Raw genomic sequence first — 19,793 nt, 5'->3', positions numbered from 1 at the left:
TTTAAATGCAAAAGATATTCACTGGCTGAGCTGTGGGGCAAGGTCAATGCAACCTAGTTGAGAATGATGTTTACAGGAACAGCGGGGGACTGGGACAAAGTGCTGATAAGATAATCAACACTTTGACGCAGAGGGGCCCTGGTGACATAGAAACGCTCAGGGATGTTTTGACCATTTCAGACATCGAGGCAAGGGGGCTTTCCTAGCACGCCCTTGGGAGGAGCCGGCACACCAGCTTGCGGAGAGACGTGGGTCGAGAAAGGCAGAAGATCGAGGGAAGAGGCTTGACGGAGCCTCGAGCGACACTAATACAGCTAATTCGATGGAGTTCACTTAGTTAAATTATTTAAGCAATTAAATCTGTCCCCGTGTGGAAATGCCTGTCTCTTGTCCATATTTTCCCATCAAGAAACGAGCGCACATTGTTAAGAGAATGCAGCTGGTGCTTGGTTAATGGAGTCAGATAACTAATTTGAACAATTTGGTAAACAGTACATTTTTAATATTTAATTCCTAACACCAGTAACATTTACTTTTCTGGTTGCAGCTCTTTGCTCTTCTGCAAAATGAGCGGTTTTAAATCGTGTGTTTATGTAAATTGATGGCGTTGCCACAGTAGCAGACCACATCAGCTCACAGATTACAACCGGCGTTGTGCTTTTCCGTAGTTGAACAAAATGTCCACAAGGTTGCACTTCCTATTTGACTCCATCATTTGTAGTTTCTGGTAGGTGTGTGGGATTCGGCCCTCATTTGCGCCTGACAGGCAGGATAAAGAGAGGTGCTGAATGTTTGCATCTCAGCGACAAAGGCAAGTACATAGGGTGTCCAAGGGCGCTGGGTGAGAGAGAGAAGGGCTGTGCTAGATACATAGAGAAGGAGGAGCGAAGTATTTATCCCAGGACAAAACTATCGGTCCGATCCAAGTACTTACTTAGTATCGCTAATGTCGATTTTTTTATCCTCCTCCCCACCGACTATTTTATGCCAAGAAAGGAAACCTCTTGCCCAAACTGCAGAAAGCTTTGCTTATTTCATGTGCAATTTTTCTAGCTTTTGGCTTATTTTATTTGTTTTTCTCTTGAGAAATCAGATTGTCTTAACGGACCACCCACTCTGTACTTTATTTTTGTTTTGTGCTTATTAAGCCAGGTTTAAGACACATTAAGATTTACGTTCTCCTTTGTGAAAGTGATTGTTTATATGCTTCTATAGCAACATTTGAATATTAGGCTTGTTCATTTTTAATTGTTATTTTACACATTTAAGTCTTTTATTACATCTTTATCCTGAAGTGTCACTTTTAAACTCGTAAATAATGTTCACTGCTTTGTTATTAATGACAGGCTATTCTGAAAAATTCCAATTAATACTTAAAATGAGCAAAATGTGTTCTTCTAACCGTTGTACTATAACACCTCACTCATCGCAGTTAATGGGGACCAGAACCAATTATTTTTTTTCCCCAAAATACATTTTTACCTAAACATTAAGATATTTAGGTAATTTTAACTCTCACCTTTTTTTAAATGTAAGATATTTGTAAAGGAGGTGTATGTCAATTCAAAATAGTCAACTTGCTGCTGCCATCTTCTGGCTGATTGAATGAGCTCTTTTTTAATCTTTTTGTGGGTTTGGGATTTGAAACAGTCGTTTTCTTACTTTCACCATTTTCATCCTACAATTGAAGAAAACCACCAACATGCCAGCCCCCCGACCTCACTCCCCTTCAGCGTTTCGTGGCCAGGTGACCAATGTTGGGGAAGAAATATAGGCTGTTTGAACTCAGTTGGGCATTGTTAACACATACTTAGAAGATATAGGATTTTATTTTAATCATTTTAAGGACACCGCAAACTACGCACCCCACCTTTAACTTATTTTGTAAAACATGAAAAGTCATCCTTCAAATGAGCAGTTAAATAACTCACATTACAAAAATATAGGAGTAATTATTTTGACTAGAAACACAAGTATATATATTTTTTTAATACTTTCGATTTAATGGTAAATGTTTTGCATTTATATAGCGCTTTTCAAGTCAATTCATGTTATGAAATTAATGATTTTTTAAATAAACATTTTCACTGAATTAAAAAAAAAGCAAAAAACAAACCAAGACAAATCAAGGTGGTAGTGTAAAATAAACACATTTCTCTATCAACAATTATTTAAAGGGACTTGGAAAATTATGGCTGCAGTAATGACTTGTGAAGCCAGAAGATGGCGACAGAGTAACACATGAGTTTCAGGGATTTTCCCAAACGCACTCAAATAAACTCTTCTTTTTGGAGGGGTTTTAATTCACCCCGAACAGGAATGAAAAAAGTAAACTAGGCACAATGGAAAATAAAGCATAGAGGCTCTTTGAACTCAGTTTGGCATTATAAGCATATACTTTTCAACGGCACCTCAAACAAAGGACCCGACTTTGCACAGCCACGATAGTTTATAATAGTGTGTCTCATCTCAACTCATCGCATTAGCTGCACTGCTTATCCTGAGTAGGGTCGCAGGGGTGCTGGAGCCCATCCCAGCAATCATCGGGCAGTGGGCAGGGGACACCCTGAACTGGTTGCCAGCCAATCGCAGGGCACACAGGGACAGACAACTCGCTCGCACATTCACATCTAAGGACAATTTGGACCGGCCAATCCACCTGAAATGCATGCACTTTGGAGTGCCCGGAGGAAGCCCACGCAAGCACGGGGAGAACATACAAACTCCGCACAGGAAGTCCAGTAGCTGGATTTGAACCCACACAGAAGGTTCCCAAGACCTTAGAACTGTGTCGCACACGCGCTAACCACTGCGCCGCCGTGCTGCCCATAATAGTTTGTGTTTTTGCTCATCATATAAACCAATATCGTTTTAGTTTTTTTAAATGACAATTTTGACCAATAGGAGGCGCAAAATACTATATAATGTCCCTCTAAAAAGAGCAGTAAAAGAAAAAAAAAACATAAAATGAGTTCCTTATTTTTATGCTTGTCTTTCTCCTATTTAATTCAAGGATAAACATAGGTACCGGTGCCGGCTCCGAGCCTGAGGCCTCCGAGGAGGTTACTGGCGAGCTTGTCCCGGTCCCATACAGTAAGCTCCACGCAGGCCTCCGCCAGGTCTACCTCCCGGATGCCGTCGTAGACCATAGTGTGGTTGAAGGCCGGGTCTGCCGTCCTCCGTAGGACTCGAGTCTTCTGCCGACTTTTGCGGCTAGTATCGGGCAGCACGCAACTGGCGGGGACGGAGGAGTGGATACATGACCGCACCGATGCTCAAAATTTACAGCGATGAAGCGCTTACCATTTGACGAAAGGGTCGATGGCGGCTCGGATTAAAGGCAGGCTCTTGCATTCTTTCACCCAGATGTGAATCTCGCCGGTGGTCATGACTTCTCTTGCTAAAACCATGAAGGGAGAGATTATTCAAACATTTGGAGACATCTCGAGAATCTTTAACATTGAGTGAATGTAAATGAAAAGACATAATTGTTCACGATAATGTCACATCGTCAAAGATATACTTTTTATAAACATCTCACATATACAGTATGTCCCAAAATTAATAACATTTCTGTAGAGATTTCATTCTAATGTAAAAAACTATTAGCACCATTAGTGACTAAACACCGCATGACAATAGTGAGTACACCCTAAAGTGAAAGTTCCTGAAGTTTCAATATTTTGTTTGGCCACCATGATTTTGCAGAAAGCCTTAATCCTCCTGGGCATGAATATCACCAGAGGCTCACAGGTTGCCACCAGAATGCTCTTTAACTCCCCCTTGACAACATGGAGAAGCCGGGGGATATTTGAGATCTTGTGCTTCTCCACCTTCCACATCTGGATGCCCTAAAGATGTTTAATTGGTTTGAGATCTGGAGACATGCTTGGCCAGTCCTTTACTTTTACCCATAGCCCCTTTAGAAAAGCCGTGGTCATCTTAGAGGTGTGTTTAGGGTCATTGTCATGCTGGAACACTGCACTGCTCCAGTATCCGGCCCTGCTCCAAATTTGGACTATAAGCCCAACTTTTTTCCCAAGCTTTCAACCATGCGGCTTATGTAATCGATGCATTTTTTAAAAGAAACAACAGAAAATGAAAATGAAATAAAGGCAAAAAGGGAAAAACAAAACAAGAAACAATAATAAAGAAAAAAAGAGTAAAATGCTACAAGAATCACTACTTCTGTTTTTTGAGTTTTTCCTTGCCCTCGTGTTGGTTCCAGATCAGGGGATGGTGTAATAATAGTCTGAAAAAAATAGTCTGTCTTATAACCTGTGAAGCCCTTTGAGACTCTTTGTGATTAAGGGCTATACAAATAAAAATGACTTGACTTCTGCACTACATACTCTTAGTCAAACGGCCATCTTCCATTCTTTCCATGTGTCCAAACTATCTCAGAACATTTTAATCCCCTCTCAGCAAGCACTCTCACCACGCAAGTTCTTCTCCTTACGTCCTCATTCCTTAACCTCTCTAGTCGTGTCACTCAATTATTACGAATGTCTATAATATGTGCTGAGAGTCTGTTGATGCAGAGTGAGGCACACAATTCCCTTGCCTCAAGGCAGAGGGCAATAGTGAGATCATACTATTAAACACACACACATATATAGATGGATGTAGCATTGTTTAGAATATTCATTTCTCCTTCCAACCAACCTGAGCTGAGTCAACAAAGCCTTCTTTCATCTCCAGCCAGCGATATCCTTCCAAAGGGGACTAGACCAACTTTTGCAATGTCTTACTACATAACACAACTAATCACGTGCAGTTTCACTCGCCCATATTTAATGCTGCAAACCACACTGGACTTGTAGTACAGAGACAATTGAGACACACAAACTGCGGGTTAATCTCTAAAAAATTATCATGTGTATTGGTTTATTGGTTCTGGGCTATTATTAATTTAGGCCCTATGGCAAAAAGGACATAGTTGTATCCATGTATAGGGTCAGTCCATGCCTCTTGCAAGCAGCATATGGCCACAACTGACCTGGGAACGGAACTGCCCCCTTTTGGCACAAAGAAACATGAAGTGACATGAATGAAAACATCCAAGTTAATGTCAAAAACTAAATTTAAAAATAAAAAGAATAAAATGTATTTATTATTCCATCTTATTAAGGTCTTTATTTATTTATTATTTCCCGAAAATAATCGCTTAAATACATAAAGACTTTTCACTTAAACATTTAGAAATTGATTTCCAAGGATATTTCCCCCAACACAACTTAGTCATGATTTTTAGTGATATACCTCCACTGCTGATGAACTTTGGCACAAAACGTACAGCCAGTCTCATTTCTCCTCGCCCAATCGAAGGCGCCAAATTCGCTCTTGTCTAAAAAACATGAAGATGACAATTATCGGACTGATATTATTATTATCAATGCATACATATATATATATATCGAAATACAGGGCAGTATTTTTGTGTGCAGCTGTTGCTCTCAACATGAGGTGGCGAATGATTCAAATTCAATTTCATGGGTGGAGTAGGGTAGATAGTATGATATATAAATTATATTTTTGTTTACCTGAGACCTGATTTAGTGTTGAGTGGGAAAAATTCAAATTAAATACAAATTAAAAACAAAGCATGTTACTAAATCAACATTGTAGCTTCACTTATAGCAGATTGTGTGCAAAATGTGCGCTGTACGGGCGCAGTATGGGCAGAGTATGAGAGCAGTACGGGCGTACTACGGGCGTACTACGGGCGTAGTACGGCGGAACACGTGCGTAATAAGTGCGTAATATGTGCATACTACGTGTGCCATATGTGTGGGGTATGAGTGCCGTGTGGGCGCAGTACCGGCGCAGTATGTGCATAATACGTGTGCTTTATGTGTGCACTCAGTACGAGCGCAGTACGTAAGCAGTATGAGTGCAGTACGTGCGCAGTATGTGTGCAGTAAGCGTGATACGTGTGCAGTATGTGCATAATACGTATGCCGTATGTGCACAGTGTGCGCGCAGTACGTAAGCAATATGAGTGCAGTACGGGCGCAGTACGCGTGTAACATGTGAGAATACGTGTGCATTATCTGCGTAATATGTGTGCAGTATGTGCGTAATGCGCGTGCAGTATCTGTGAAGTATGAGTGCAGTACGTGCACAGTAGGTGTGCAGTAGGTGTGCAGTACATGTGTAATACATGTACAGTATTTGCGTAATACGTGGGCAGTACAAGTGCAGTATGCGCGTGCAGTACGTGGGCAGTACGTGCACAGTATGTGCGATGTAGGTGCGCATTATCAGTGCCATACGTTTGCATTACGTTCGCATTACGTACATGCGTAGTACGTTCGCAGTATGTGTGCAGGACATGCGCAGTACTTGCACAGTACGCGGATAACGCAAAATAAGAGTGAAGTATGTGCATAATTTGTGTGCTGCAGTACGGGCGCAGTAAGGGCGCAGTAAGGGCGCAGTACGGGCGCAGTACGCATGTAACATGTGAGAATACTTGTGCAGTATGTGCGTAATATGTGTGCAGTGTGTGCATATTACGCGTCCAGTATCTGTGCAGTACGTAAGCAGTATGAGTGCAATACGTGCACAGTACATGTGCAGTACATGTGTAACACGTGCGTAATACCTGTACAGTATTTGCGTAATACGTGTGCAGTACGTGTGTGTTATGTGTGTAATATATGTAGTTACCCGTGCTTTGAGAGGTAAGTCATTCATGTGCGTGTGGTCGAAGTTCCACTTGGCGAGTTCCACGTCCACCTCCCCCAAAAACATGTTCCGGCCAAAGGTGTCGTGATGCCACACGGAGAGAACCAGCATTTGCGTCTTCAGATAATCTATTGTCACTCGATACTGGAAGAAAGGACAGCAAAATTGTTATGGTAGTGATAATACTACGCTCCACAGCAACAGAGTCTCCAACCCTTTACGGATAACTTATAGTGTTATAACTATGTTGTTACTACGCCATTATGATGTTATCGCCAGGTTATTATTAGTATTTTAAAATATTTTTAACAATTTGTAATTATCAAAATAGACTCAGTCATCCATTAAAAAGCATGCCATTTATAAATCAAATTTCATAGAAAATTACAATAACCCATCACTGGTGGGCTATATTTTTAGAACCAGTCCGCAAGCTACTATGGTGTTGTTTGGGGGCTACCTGGTGCTAGTGGGCACTACTGTGTATGACAAGGGCCAATAACCTTTTTAAAATCAGAATCTGCCGATTTGCTTCTAATTAATAGTCAAAAATTGTAAAAAAAAAGGAGCTCAATAAATTGCTGAACACTCAAAAAAGGAAAAATAGACACTATAATTCTAAAAATATTTTGTTTTTCACAAGAATTGATCAAGATAATGTATACCAGTTAGAAAATAGGTACTACCAGTATAAAAAAGAAATCCTATACAGTTTTTTCATTCATCACATTTTCATATCCTCCCCATTGGTGACCCCTGGTGTATACACTGCTCTCCACAACAAATATATATTTAAACAGACAATTGAACACAGGAATTGATAAATTATCAAATACACTATTATAATTAAAAGATGCACACATAGATACTCAATTAGGCCCCATGTTAAATAAACAACTATATACATGATTCAATACATAAATTAACACATTCAAATACACGAATAAATACACTAACAAAACAAATATTCATGCAATGCCGCATTTCAAAAATGGCGCGTCAGGTCAAATGGCTGGTCCGAATTGTCCCTAGATGTGAATGAGTTGTCTGTCCCCGTGTGCCCTACGACTGGCTGGCAACCAGTCTGGGTGTCCTCTGCCCACTGCCCGAAGACAGCTTGGATGGGCTCCAGCACCCCGTGACCCTACTGAGGATAAGCGGTGCAGATAATGGATGGATGCATGAATGCATACATACATAAAGATTGGCAGATAATTTAGCCAATATCAATTTCTATTACTCAACTGTATCTTCCAATGGAGGAATCTGCTTCACTGGTGTGGAAATTTGAAGGCCCATCTCACTGAGATTAAAAAAATGGAAGTCACTTAACGTCCTGCGCCTCAATCTTGAAAAGACTGAATAGCCACGCCATATATTTTAAGGCAAAATTCAATATAACCGCCGAACCCTCTCCGGACAAAAGCCAATTCTTCAGCGCATTTAATTTCACAGTGTGACATTTGATTATTTGATAAAATCAATACAATTTATAAAAAAAGGACAGAGCATGTGTCCCTTATCACAATAAATATACCACTTAAAATTCGTCTCCCTCACGCAGTTTAGTCTGTCTTTTTGGTTCTAAATCATGGTTTTAAAACATAGTGTAAGCAAAACTCCTTTGTAAAAGCGTCACAAAATACTGCAAACAAGGATTCCAACGTATTTACCTTCAGTGGAGATGGAACTGGGCAAAGGGGAAAGAGTGTGCGTGTCCTGTCCTGTGTATAGCTCCACCCATTCCTACCGTTCACCCAACCAAATTGCTCCAGGTGTATTTCTAGAACTTCTTGGTAAAACGTTTGTTTTGGGTTATAGTTTGTTCCGTGGGTTTTCATGGTAAAGTGCCTCAACAGTGAACCTAAATTGTCTAATGAGCTTCTATTTAGCAATTCACAGCCAAACACCCTAACTGTAAACTGTGGTTAAAATTCTGTCCTACATATACTGGACCGAACCCCTTGTGGATGACTATTGTCTTGGCATTGCATTTATGACAGTAGGCTCAGCATTAAGCATTCCGAAAAAATGCGAAAGTCTCATTTTATTTCCGAGCCATGTGTATTCATGAAAAGAGCCATATATGGCTCGCTAGCCATAAGTTTCCGACCCCTTGTTCTTGAGCTTATGAATGACCTGTTGATGATGTCTGTGTATAGTTTGTTGATGGAAGGGGGATCACCTTATGTGCAGCCCCTCTCAGGTTTCTTAATTTCATTATGCTTAGGTTTTGAGTTTTTCCTTGCCATCGTGTAGGTTTTAGATCACGGGAGGGTGAAGTAATAGTCTGTAGTGTGTAGAACCTTTTGAGACTTCTTGTGATTAAGGGCTGTACTAATAAACTTGACTTCACTTGACTACATTTTGGACTGATCTGTTTTGGTAAAGACTACAATTCACGTTTAAAATTAGAAAAATAGCATGGAAGATTTTTTTTCCCTGATTTTAAGAATTATTTTTTCAAAAATAGGAATTATATCTGAAATGGAATTATTAATAAAAATAATGCTGTAGAAAAACTATTTTATCTTTTTGAAAATTAGTACTATGCTGCACAAAATCAAAGCGTGTGCGCTTACCCTGAGGATCTCGTTGAATGTCGGATTAAGCGTCTTTTTCTTTACCGATGTTTTCTTCTTTCCCAAGTGATTTTTGTCAGGAACCAGGTAACTTTTCACATAGCTGGGAAAATAAAACAAACGTTTCTGTATACAATTATTCATCAACACGTGAGCAACAGTAGATGCCGAAGTGTAGATATACAGACGCTGCCCCACTTACGAACAATATTCCGGACGATTGTTAGTAAGTTGCTACAGTGCTATATTTTGTATGGAATGTATGTTTAAGGTTTATATAAGTATGTTTAAGGCTTGTATAAATAACCTGTATTGTTTTGTACTTAAAAATAAACATTTCATAAAATAATATGCTCTATAAAGATAAATAAAGTTGAGTTTAACTTACTTTTGGAAGATGCGCTTCAAGAGGTCCTCCTCCGTGGTAAAAAGTGGCCGAAAAAAAGCGTTCCGACCATTTTCTCAACCGCATCAAGCTTTCTTATTACACTTTCATTTCAAAACAAATGGTTTCCCCTCATCTTTACTCTTTACACCAACTGTACTGAATGGATGCACGAGATATTAAACAATAAAAATGTCAAAGTACTTAGCGCGCTGGAGATACAGTATAGAATATTTACAAATGAACGAAGAAGACAAAAGCTGATTTCTTCTTCAGGGTGGATGATGGTTGACCTCTCACAGAGCCACACGCTGGTAGTGGTGGATAAATGCACTACAGTATTGTCCTTTACCCGGAAAAAGGTGTACACTATACGAAATCTAACTTAAAGCAATGTCCAGATGATTTTTGACATCCCGGAAAAAATCTTTGTATCTACCTTTTTACGTAAATCGAATGGTCGTAAGTAGGGGAGCGTCTGTACCTCTTTTTTTTGCCATTTTATTCCAAATATTTTAAAATATTACTATACAAAAAAAAACAACTCGTTCAGTATGTTTCGTTTTGCAATTATGAAAACAAGTGGTCTGTCGTTAATGCGCTCTCATTGTCCAAGTATGAAAAGCATATTAGCTCCTTGCCATTTGATGTACTCATTTTGCTGATTTGGAAATGATTTGAGTAGTTCTAAAAAGGATGAGCATTTTCATATCAATTTCAACCATCTTAAAGAACAGAGTAAAATTTCTAGAATCCTAGAATGAACTCACGGGTCAGAGCGGCCTCTCTTGGGATCGGCGGCCGCCAAGTCGCGGCACTCGGCCACAAAGATGTGGAACTCTTTGAGCTTTTGCACGTAGTTGATAGAAAAATGGATGCTGCCTTGCACGTCCACGCTGCCGAAATCGCCGCTGTACATGGTTGTCACGCTCCCGCTCAACTGCCGGTTGCCAAACACGAGAAAATCAGCTCTTTGTGCATGATCGAGTCATTCAAGCCAAGTCAAAGTTTAAAGGACACATATCCTGTGATTTTAAGCTCTTTTATGATGAAAATATCATTTAATTAATCGATAAATCACATTTTTATGAAGGCAACTCTCGCCAGGGACATCTTATTTAAGATTCCAATGTCTCTCACATTAGGTAAAAAACTTTTGGTCGTTAGGGTCTGGCATACCTCCGATCACCAGTGGGCCCCAACTGGCGTTTTGAACTGGACACGGCTGTGTCAAATTATCACACACCTGTGCCCAAGAGTGAAGTGAAGAGTTCCAAAAGTTGTCATTAACTATTAGGTTTACGGAATCGTGAACCGTGTCATTGACTATTAGACGGGACAATAATCAAAATGTATAAATCAACAAAGAGTTAGTATGAGCGGCAAGCGGTGAGTGAGTGTGACATACAGACGACACAGAGGCCAAATCGGGAGGAGAATCCGTCGAGCGTCTTCCGTGGAGGAAAATATCCTCGTAAAGATTGCTTTCGTCCTGCAACATACGTGCATGCATCATGCTTGGGAAAGCTGAGCATGCAGGGACATGCAAAGCTTTGTGTTTTTTTTACCTCCCTCTGCATAAACGAGGGCACGGATTGGCTCATCTTCTTCAGGCGCTCTTCGTCCGAGAGCAAGCGCATAGACGGGGGAGGGATGATGGGACCTTTAATGGTGACATTAGATATCAGTTTGACGGTTTATGTATTATGGAGTAGACCCCGGGACACGACCTCAATCTGTTCTGAGGTTGGGAACAGAAAGTGAAATTGCTGTATAGCGGGGTATAGAAACCTATGGTAATTAGTTCCGAACCCTTGGTAGTAGGCCTGCACGATTTTGTAAAAAAAAAAAAAAAAAAAATTAATAAATACGATTGCTATTTTTCAGACCAATATTGCAAATTTTCTGAGTACATTTTATGTACTAGTATTGTTTTTTGTGAGTACAGTGGAACCTCGGTTTTCGAACGCCTCTCAGTTCAAACAAATCGGTTCTCGACCAAAAATTTCGAGAAATTCTCGCTTCGCTTTTCGTTCAAAAAAATCGGAGTTCGGACGCTGGTATGCTAGGGGCGATGCTGAGCGGCGTACAGGTGTAGATTGCCCCCACCCCTCGTGAAGAACTGTTGTCACGTGAGCGCGCACTCCTTTTTGCTTTTGTTTTTAATATCGGTGAACGGAGTGTTTTAACCCCTAATTATTTCTCGGAAGAAGGTCGGTGCAAGCAGCAAAGTTGCTACAGGTGAAAAAAGAAGAGTAGTGAGTACAACTATTGCATTTAAGAAAGAAATAATAGCAAAATATGAAGAAGGTGTGCGAGTTTCCGATCTTGCTATACATACAGCATGGCTTCTGCTGAGCACCACAAAGGTAAGAAATCCTATTTATAATTTTTTTCTTTGTCCTTTAACCGCTCACCACTTGTTGTGGAGACCCGGGTGCTAAATGAAGTGTAAACGACCTGATTTTTTAATTTTTACACGTTCATGTTAGCATAATCTTTCGTACGGAAGATTACGCTAACGCGAACGTACGATTAGCCTGGGTTAGCTTCATGTTTACGTTCGTGGTAAACATCCAGAGTGTTGGAACGGATTAAAGCGGAAAAATGATTTTCGGTGATCGACCAAATCGGTTTTCGAACATGGTTCTGGAACGGATTATGGTCGAGAACCGAGGTTCCACTGTACTTAAAAATGACCCGCCACTGTGTTGTTAAAAACTCAGAAACTCCTATTGTGATGCTTTTACCTTATGAAACAGCACCTTCTTCTGGGTAGCTTTGTTACGGTTGCTGTCAGCTCACAGGTGTATCATGGTGTGCTGTTTGCAATCTTTGCCTCGTTTTTATTGTCTAGTGCCGTTAAAACTTGCCTCTCATTGGTCGGCGCGTTCAAACCTCAACAGTGACAGTTCTAGCTGGCCAAACAATCCACATACCTGTCAACCTGTACGGTTTTGCCGCACAAAATACGTTTTTTATGCATTTTAAGACGAGTACGACATACAGGGAAATCTGTACGGAAAAACGCAAATTTGATAATGATGGGTACCATCCGGTATTCACCGACTATCACGAAACGGCAAATCAATTAAGTCAAAGGTGTTTGCCGCGGAAGTATCATTTTTTTCGTTGCAAGCGTGCGAGCGGTTTGATACTACTGGGGATTTCCCATCATGCATCATTCCGGAAAAAAAAAAATACGGTGTACGATTATTTTGTATTTTGTACGGGAAAATACGACAGTTTGCACGGGCATGGAGCCGTGGAGGTTGACAGGTATGAATCCATCACTCACAAAATGGAACTATAACTTCTTAAAACCGCAGTGTCTTGCGATTAACCTAGTTATCGCAGTTTATCACATTGCAGTGTCGAAGATGTCGGAAAAAGGGGTCGGGAAAAACACCACGTTCTAATCTAAATAGTAAAGTGAAAATGCTGTAAGGTGGGTATGCCGTATCCCAGGGTCTACTGTTCATGTATATTCTTACCTTTATTAGTTTGCCTTATGCCATTTTTTGGCTCTTGTTTTCGTTCTCGTTCTGTCAAAAATCATAAACGTAACCTCAGAAGGGGAAGGGAAAATATCAAACAGTGAGAAGGTTTGATGATCATACTCACCTGGTGATAAAGAACCCACCAGGTCCTCCATGCTTTTAGCAAGCCCTTTCGGACGGGCTTCTGCTCGCCGCAGTGCTTTTCTGACCGGGTTATCCTCGTCGTTGCCATTTTTGCCTGAAAACGTGAAAAAAGAGGGCGCTAATTAATGTGTGGAAACGGTCATTAACTACACAAAAATTGGCAAGGCTAGGTACATTTTGTATCTGCGAATGATTATCTTGTATGTAACTTTTTTAAAGTTGTTGTGGAAATGTATTTGTTTTAAATAGTTTATGGGTATTTTGTAAAAGGTGCTCCGGAGTATACATAACTGGGCTGGCCATTCTAAAAAATAAAGTTTGATTCGTAGTCCGGAAATTACGGTAATCACTGCTTTCTTCTTGAATTGAAGTGTATTTTAAAAGTAAATCATCTTAATTTCTTCGAAGGTTGAATTCACTACAAGGATTCTGGTGTTAAATTATAAGGGGGACGCTCCCTCTCCACAAATTAGTTACTTCATTTGGGAGTCTTTATCCTGGATTCTCCCTTTAGATATTGCCAGCGATCAAATGATGAAGGTCCAATCAGGATGCTTCCTTTACGACCCGTTTCATGTGGGGGAGCAAAGCCGAACCCCCCAAAAAACGGCCCGGAGTGGGGTGGGCGCCACCAGACTGTACTTGCACAAGACACACCACAAAAGGTGGTGCCTCGACGACCCAGGCAGTTAAGGAATCCGTGAACTGAACTGATGGTTAGTCATTATTTTTTTTCTGTTTTTATATCCTTGTTTTTTTCTTCTTCTTCTTTTTTAAATTAAATTAAAAACACCCGAAAACAGACCCAGAAGCAAAACATGTTTTGCAGTCCAGTTGCCTTTTGTTTTCCTAATTCAATAATATCATTATTTTATCTTGAGTGAAATTAAATCATTTCTACAAAAAAGAACGGAAAAATAGACTTGTTTTTTGGTTCTTTTTCAAAGCTGTTTGGACGTAGCTAATCAATACACATACATTCCTATAAATTAGGGGCTGGGGTCATATTACAATAGTGTAATTGCACATCAACTACAGTAGGTGGTGATAGAACATGTGCAAGGAGATTCAGCTCCCCCACAAGTGTATTTGTAATCATTTTATAGACTTATTACAGTGTCTGAAACTCGTGACAAAAAGTATGCGGACACCAGGGCAACTCTGAAAGGTTGCCTGCCCAGCCATAAAGTTGCCTGCCTCATTTTTCACAACTTGAAACACAATAAGACGGCTAATCGCAAAAAAAAAAAAAAAACATTGTTGCAAAGTATTAAGGATTAATAATCAGAATATATAACAGAAGAACACTTGAAAATAAGTTTATTCTAAATAATTCATTGCATGTATATGACATCGCAGTTTTCCATCTGCCATCAGTATTTAGCTGTATTTACTCATCTTCATTCATGAAATGTTTGCGTTGCGTCGTCTGCTACAAGCCACGTGAACTCCTCTTTCCACGATGCTTTTAATGTACGTTTACATTTCGTAGCGTCATAAATTTTGTTAGCTTCTTTTGAATGTTTCTTCTAGGGCTGAGGTTTTGGCTTGATTCCTAACCACTTCTCCATTTTTCTTGCGTTCTCTGTGCGTCTAATTTGGAAAACGATATGCAAATGCACGCCTTTATAACGCTCGGGAAAGTCCGCAAGCACGAAGTTATTCGATACAGGCTTCTGATTGGCTGCCGAGTATGCAAATTGCCAAACGAACCGAAATTGAAATTCCGAAATTTCCAAACCGGACAAAGATTTTGAAATCAGAATAACGTAAACATTTGATTTAAAGAAATAAAAAATAAATATTTAAAAAGAAAGTTTTTTTTTTATTGAAAAAGTTGTCGGCCACCTGGGCGGGGACGTTTTGTAAGTTGTACGCCCGACGTAAAAGATGCAAGCCCCGGGGAGACGTTATTTCAGACACTGCTTATTATATGTTTTCTTGCTGTGTCAGGTCAGATATAATATAAATGAAATTAATTTTCTTAGTTTATGGTTACCACTGGGATCAAAGACACTCGAACCCTGATCATCAGCAGGAGGTAGGTATCAAACTACACTAGCTTTATTAAGCAGAAAACTACTTTTTTATTACCGATGAGCATCTAGGGCTACCAGTCAGATATTGTAAAGTGAAAACATATGTGTTATTACTATGTTGCTACCATGTTACTATTATGTCATTACCTGGTTGTAATTACGAGAAGTGGGATTAAAACAGGCTCCGCTAACCACTAAGAACCATGCAAACTAGAAATAAAATTTCACCTCGTTGCTGATCCCTGATCTATACCTTATTAATAGTAGTTGTCAAAGTAACGGATGTGGAGGGAAAACAAACCAAAAGGTTAGCGCTACTAGTCTTAAAGAACTTTCCAAGCCCACAAGCCAAACAGTTGAAGTCGGCGGGTGTTGACAATGGACCGACCTCGGCAAACAAAGATAACGTAGACACGGATACAGTAAGGTGTCCCTTGTTTGTTCAACAAATGTTCAACCTGAGATATTGTTACTCAATGTACCAACAAGTCCATCTTCAACATTATTCCTGTTGTGTCTTTCGAGGTAGTTGAACAAAAAAGAATAAACCAAAATAAAAGTCATACATGCAGCCAATAGCTCGATTGGAAACGGACTATAGCCTGTATTCAGATCATGTAAAGCAATGTAAACGGGAACTTTGATATACACTGGATGTGACAGTTGCATCCATCCACGTGTAGTGTAAACCCATGGGGATTTGGCTAGGCACGTACGAGCATATCTTGCAAAAAATGTATCTCATGTTTAATTGGAATTCCCCCTGAAATTTGATATTCCATTTCCAATCTGATTATTGCTCGCATGTAAACGTAGTTATCAGTGCAGTTACTAATGAGAAAGCAGAGTTTGCTTGCTTACTTTTCATAAAGCCACCGTGATTTCTGTTGCCAAATGATGGCGTGAATGTAAGTTTGTCTCTATAAGTGTCTCGTGAAGGACTGTTCACCAGTCCATGGTGTCCAGATTGAGATAGGACAGACCCCACCTTGGCCTAAACAAGATAGGCAGAAGAGAAAATAGTTAGATGGCGATAGAAGCTCAAAATACAGAAGACTCCTGGGATTCGACAGTAATATGTTCTGAGGTGGGCATCGGAAAGTAGAACGGTAGATAGAAACATAAGGTTATTAGCTAATGAATTCCAAACCAATGTACCCCATTTAAATAACAAACACTACGGTGAATTCAAAATGAAACCGTTTTGAAGCATCCACTTGCGAGTATTGTCATGCCTTTAAAAAATGCCCTTGCTTTAATCGCCTTAGTTTTTTAACAATAGTCATAATCATCAATCTGGTATGGCCTAACAAACTTGGCAAGGGTAGCGATTCATGTGCCTACTTCATTTTTATATTTTGATAATTGCAAGCTTCGTTCCACTGTTATCATATTTTTGCTTCTTCCTTTAGCATCGTTGCAAGCCTTGGGACTCAAAGCGAATGTTCACAAAGTCTGTACGAAGCACACAAGATTCTGAACTGAATGAAGTAAAAGGAGTTGTGGGAGGTAGTTCGTCCAAAGGCATCTGGACATGTTCGTGATAAGTGATTGAAAAGAAAGGCATTGTGGGATGTAGTTCGGCCGTAAGCTTATCGGTATTTTCCTGATGCCATAACGCAAACCAATAGCAGACCAGCGTCTTATATGACGTCAACCAATAGCTGGCAGGCATCTTAGATGTAACTCGCCATACAATCGAAAAAGTTTAAATTTTATACATTTTTGGTTACGCTGTATGATTAGTTGTTGATGTAGTATGGTGAAATTATCGTAAAAAAGCGGACAAAAAACATTTTATTCTACAACATAAACCGAAAATGTAATAAAGCGGGGAGGTCGTATCCCGAGAGTTTACTGTATACAAGAAGTTAGATCAGGTTTAGAACATGCAACTTACAAGTGAGTAAAGATCTGCATGTGTGCTGCTAGAATTTGCCCTGGAGCGGCGGGGGCTTGTCGTGGGGCTCTTAAAATCACGTTTCTCGGATCCAGCGGGAGTACTGGTCTTCACAGACCCACCAAAATCTTCAGAATCATTCTCAGGGGCAAACGTTCCCGGCTTGTGTTCCATCCCCAAGTAGTGACTGTAGTCCCGTGGCACAAAGGCCCTCGCCAGGGGGGTCTCGGTCCCGTCCCGAGAACGATCGCTGCTCAGCTTCCTGCTCTGGGAGTGGACGGGGCTGACCTGGATCTTCAGATCCGGTTCTTCCGGGTCGAGGAGGGCGAACATGCTGGTGGATCGACGCAAGGATCTACCGCGACTGCTGGAGCGGCTGAAGCTGTCTTTCCTTTTTTTGGGAGAATGAAGCTGTTTTGTTACACTTAGCGGTGGTTTCGCGTCTTGGTCTTCGCAGCTTGAGTCTTTCAAGATCTTTTTGGGTTCTTTAGGCAGACCTGATTCCTGGGGGTAATTTTTGTTAACAACTGAGGTCTGAGATTTTTGAACAGGACACAAACAGTGTGGCTCAGGTGCAAGTTCCTGAGGTGGTTGCAAAGTATTGACTTGTCTTTTGGGGCTTTTGGACTTTGAGTCCGTGCTAGCTTCGTCCCAGAAATCCAACAGACTGCTAAACTGTGATCGGCTCCGTCCAAGTGACGGGGACATTTGATCAAATCTCTGATTCGCTGGCAAAGAAGTCGAATCGCATCTGTATGAGTCTTCTACATTGCTGCCTGAGTTGTGTCCAATGGCCCGCAAGTCAAACTCAGACTTGGTGAACCTCTTGTTCAGCTTTGCGCTTCGCATTCCGTTCGGTTTACTGCCTTGAGTCAAAGGTTTGCTTGCTTCTTGTTCCCAGAAAGATTTGAGCTGCTTGATCTTCTCTGCTGTGCATTCCTTCTGAGGACGGTTTTGTCTTTCCGGGATTTGAGGACTATCTGAAATGTTCGTTTTGGGCTTTTCGCTAGAATTCACGATTGGTTTGGAGATGCTCATTTCATCCTTACAAGTCTTGAGGTCTGTAAATCTGTTGCTTCGAGGCAAAGAGGTCTTCTCTGACTCTTTGGATTTGTGTAGAGTGTCTGATTGACCTAAAGAGTCTCCTTTAGAATCTAGACATGACCTCAAAGGTGACTTTGGTGCTAGTTCTTCCACAAATAAAAGCTCGACGTCTGATTTTTTTCTCTCAGCTAGTTGGGGATTAGCGGTCCAGCTTTCAGGGTATGTAGGGTCCCCCAAGTCTTGCTCAAGCTTTGAGCCCTCCTGCTGAATTCCATTCACGGGATTTGTAATGTATGTTTTCTTGTTAGAGAACACATCGGAATGCATGTTTGGTTTGATCTCATCTTTTTCTTTTGTTACATCCTCGTCTTCAGGTTTTTGAGTCTGTTTGTTACTGTCCTCCAAGAGCGGTTTCATCTGTGAGATATTGTTGCCATTATCTTCTGGATTTTTTTCACTCCTTATCACCTCTGGGGACGTAGTCGCATCTTTCTTTAAGATCTCTCCATTTTTTGACTTATTTATCGCACGAGATTTATCCTCATTTTTCAGCCAATCACGGCTGTCCGTGCTTCGGGTGAACCACTCGAGCACCTTCGAGATAGAGTCCTCGTCATTGCCGGTTGGACTGGAGGGTTGTGTGATCAACTTGAGCGACTGTTTCGGTTGGGATCTCTTCGGTGTCTTACGATCAGAGGAATCAATGAAATTGATGTCGTAGGATATCGGAGGCTCTAAAAGTACAGAGAAAGTCACCCAGGAGAGGAAAGTGATTAAGAGTAGGTAGATAGCTTTCCCTTACCCTAGTGCAGGCTGAGTCTCAAGAGAGAAAATCCCCTTTGCTTTGGTTGCGAGGTATATTATCATTTTTGTTACCATTTAAGATAATCAATATAGACGGTTTGAGAAGGTGAGTGAACTTTTTCGGACTTTTACAGATCCTGACCTTTGCTATCCCCGAATTTTTGTGACTCTCATACTTGGGATGAGAGGTAATGAATCTACTGCAATCCCTCGTTTATCACCTTTAATAGGGTCCTGAAACCCAAAACCACAAAGTAGCCCCCTCCCCAATTTTAACATGCAATCTGCTAGCCCCGCACGCAGAAATAGTCGACTGGAGATAATGGATTGCGGCAGCGCGGCTGCTCCTTTCTTTTAGGTGGAAGGAACAGAAAAAGAGCTGTCATGCATGATACAAATGCGCCATCTCTGTCAATGTTTGAAGCAATATTGGACTGAAGATAATGGATTGCGGCCAAAACACTGAACCTCAGTTCAGGCGGTCCACAATGGTACAATTCAATGATCTAAAAAAGCACTCTGCCAGCTCCTGCTCTCAGCAATAGTCGACCAGGGATAACAGATCATGACCAAAATAGAACCGTTCATTTTAGGTGGAGCACAACAGCACGCATCAGCGGCGGAACTATAAAACATCATTTTGCTTACCCCTGCCCTTAGCAATACTCGCCCGGAGAACATGGATCGCGGGCAAAACCGTGCATT

The 19,793-nt window shown here is 40.8% G+C and overlaps 1 protein-coding gene across 1 annotated transcript in view; it reads right to left on the bottom strand.

Annotated features, from left to right (window-relative positions):
* sytl2b (synaptotagmin-like 2b) overlaps window positions 1–19,793 on the bottom strand; it is a 36,423-nt gene that overhangs the window by 1,852 nt on the left and 14,778 nt on the right. Inside the window, exons 8-19 of the mRNA XM_088344935.1 lie at window positions 17,241–19,018; window positions 16,202–16,334; window positions 13,282–13,395; window positions 13,152–13,202; window positions 11,226–11,320; window positions 11,066–11,149; window positions 10,428–10,597; window positions 9,273–9,375; window positions 6,673–6,834; window positions 5,263–5,347; window positions 3,304–3,400; window positions 3,029–3,234 (exon numbers count right to left, since the gene is read on the bottom strand). Coding sequence (XP_088201061.1) covers window positions 3,029–3,234; window positions 3,304–3,400; window positions 5,263–5,347; window positions 6,673–6,834; window positions 9,273–9,375; window positions 10,428–10,597; window positions 11,066–11,149; window positions 11,226–11,320; window positions 13,152–13,202; window positions 13,282–13,395; window positions 16,202–16,334; window positions 17,241–19,018 — 3,078 coding nt within the window. The remainder of the gene's footprint in view (window positions 1–3,028; window positions 3,235–3,303; window positions 3,401–5,262; window positions 5,348–6,672; window positions 6,835–9,272; window positions 9,376–10,427; window positions 10,598–11,065; window positions 11,150–11,225; window positions 11,321–13,151; window positions 13,203–13,281; window positions 13,396–16,201; window positions 16,335–17,240; window positions 19,019–19,793) is intronic.

Source organism: Urocampus carinirostris, chromosome 10 (assembly GCF_059441175.1).
Source record: "Urocampus carinirostris isolate Australia breed hairy pipefish chromosome 10, RoL_Ucar_1.0, whole genome shotgun sequence".
Lineage (NCBI taxonomy): Eukaryota > Metazoa > Chordata > Actinopteri > Syngnathiformes > Syngnathidae > Urocampus > Urocampus carinirostris.
Note: the sequence above shows the minus strand (reverse complement) of the source record. Positions and strands in the feature narration are given on the sequence as shown.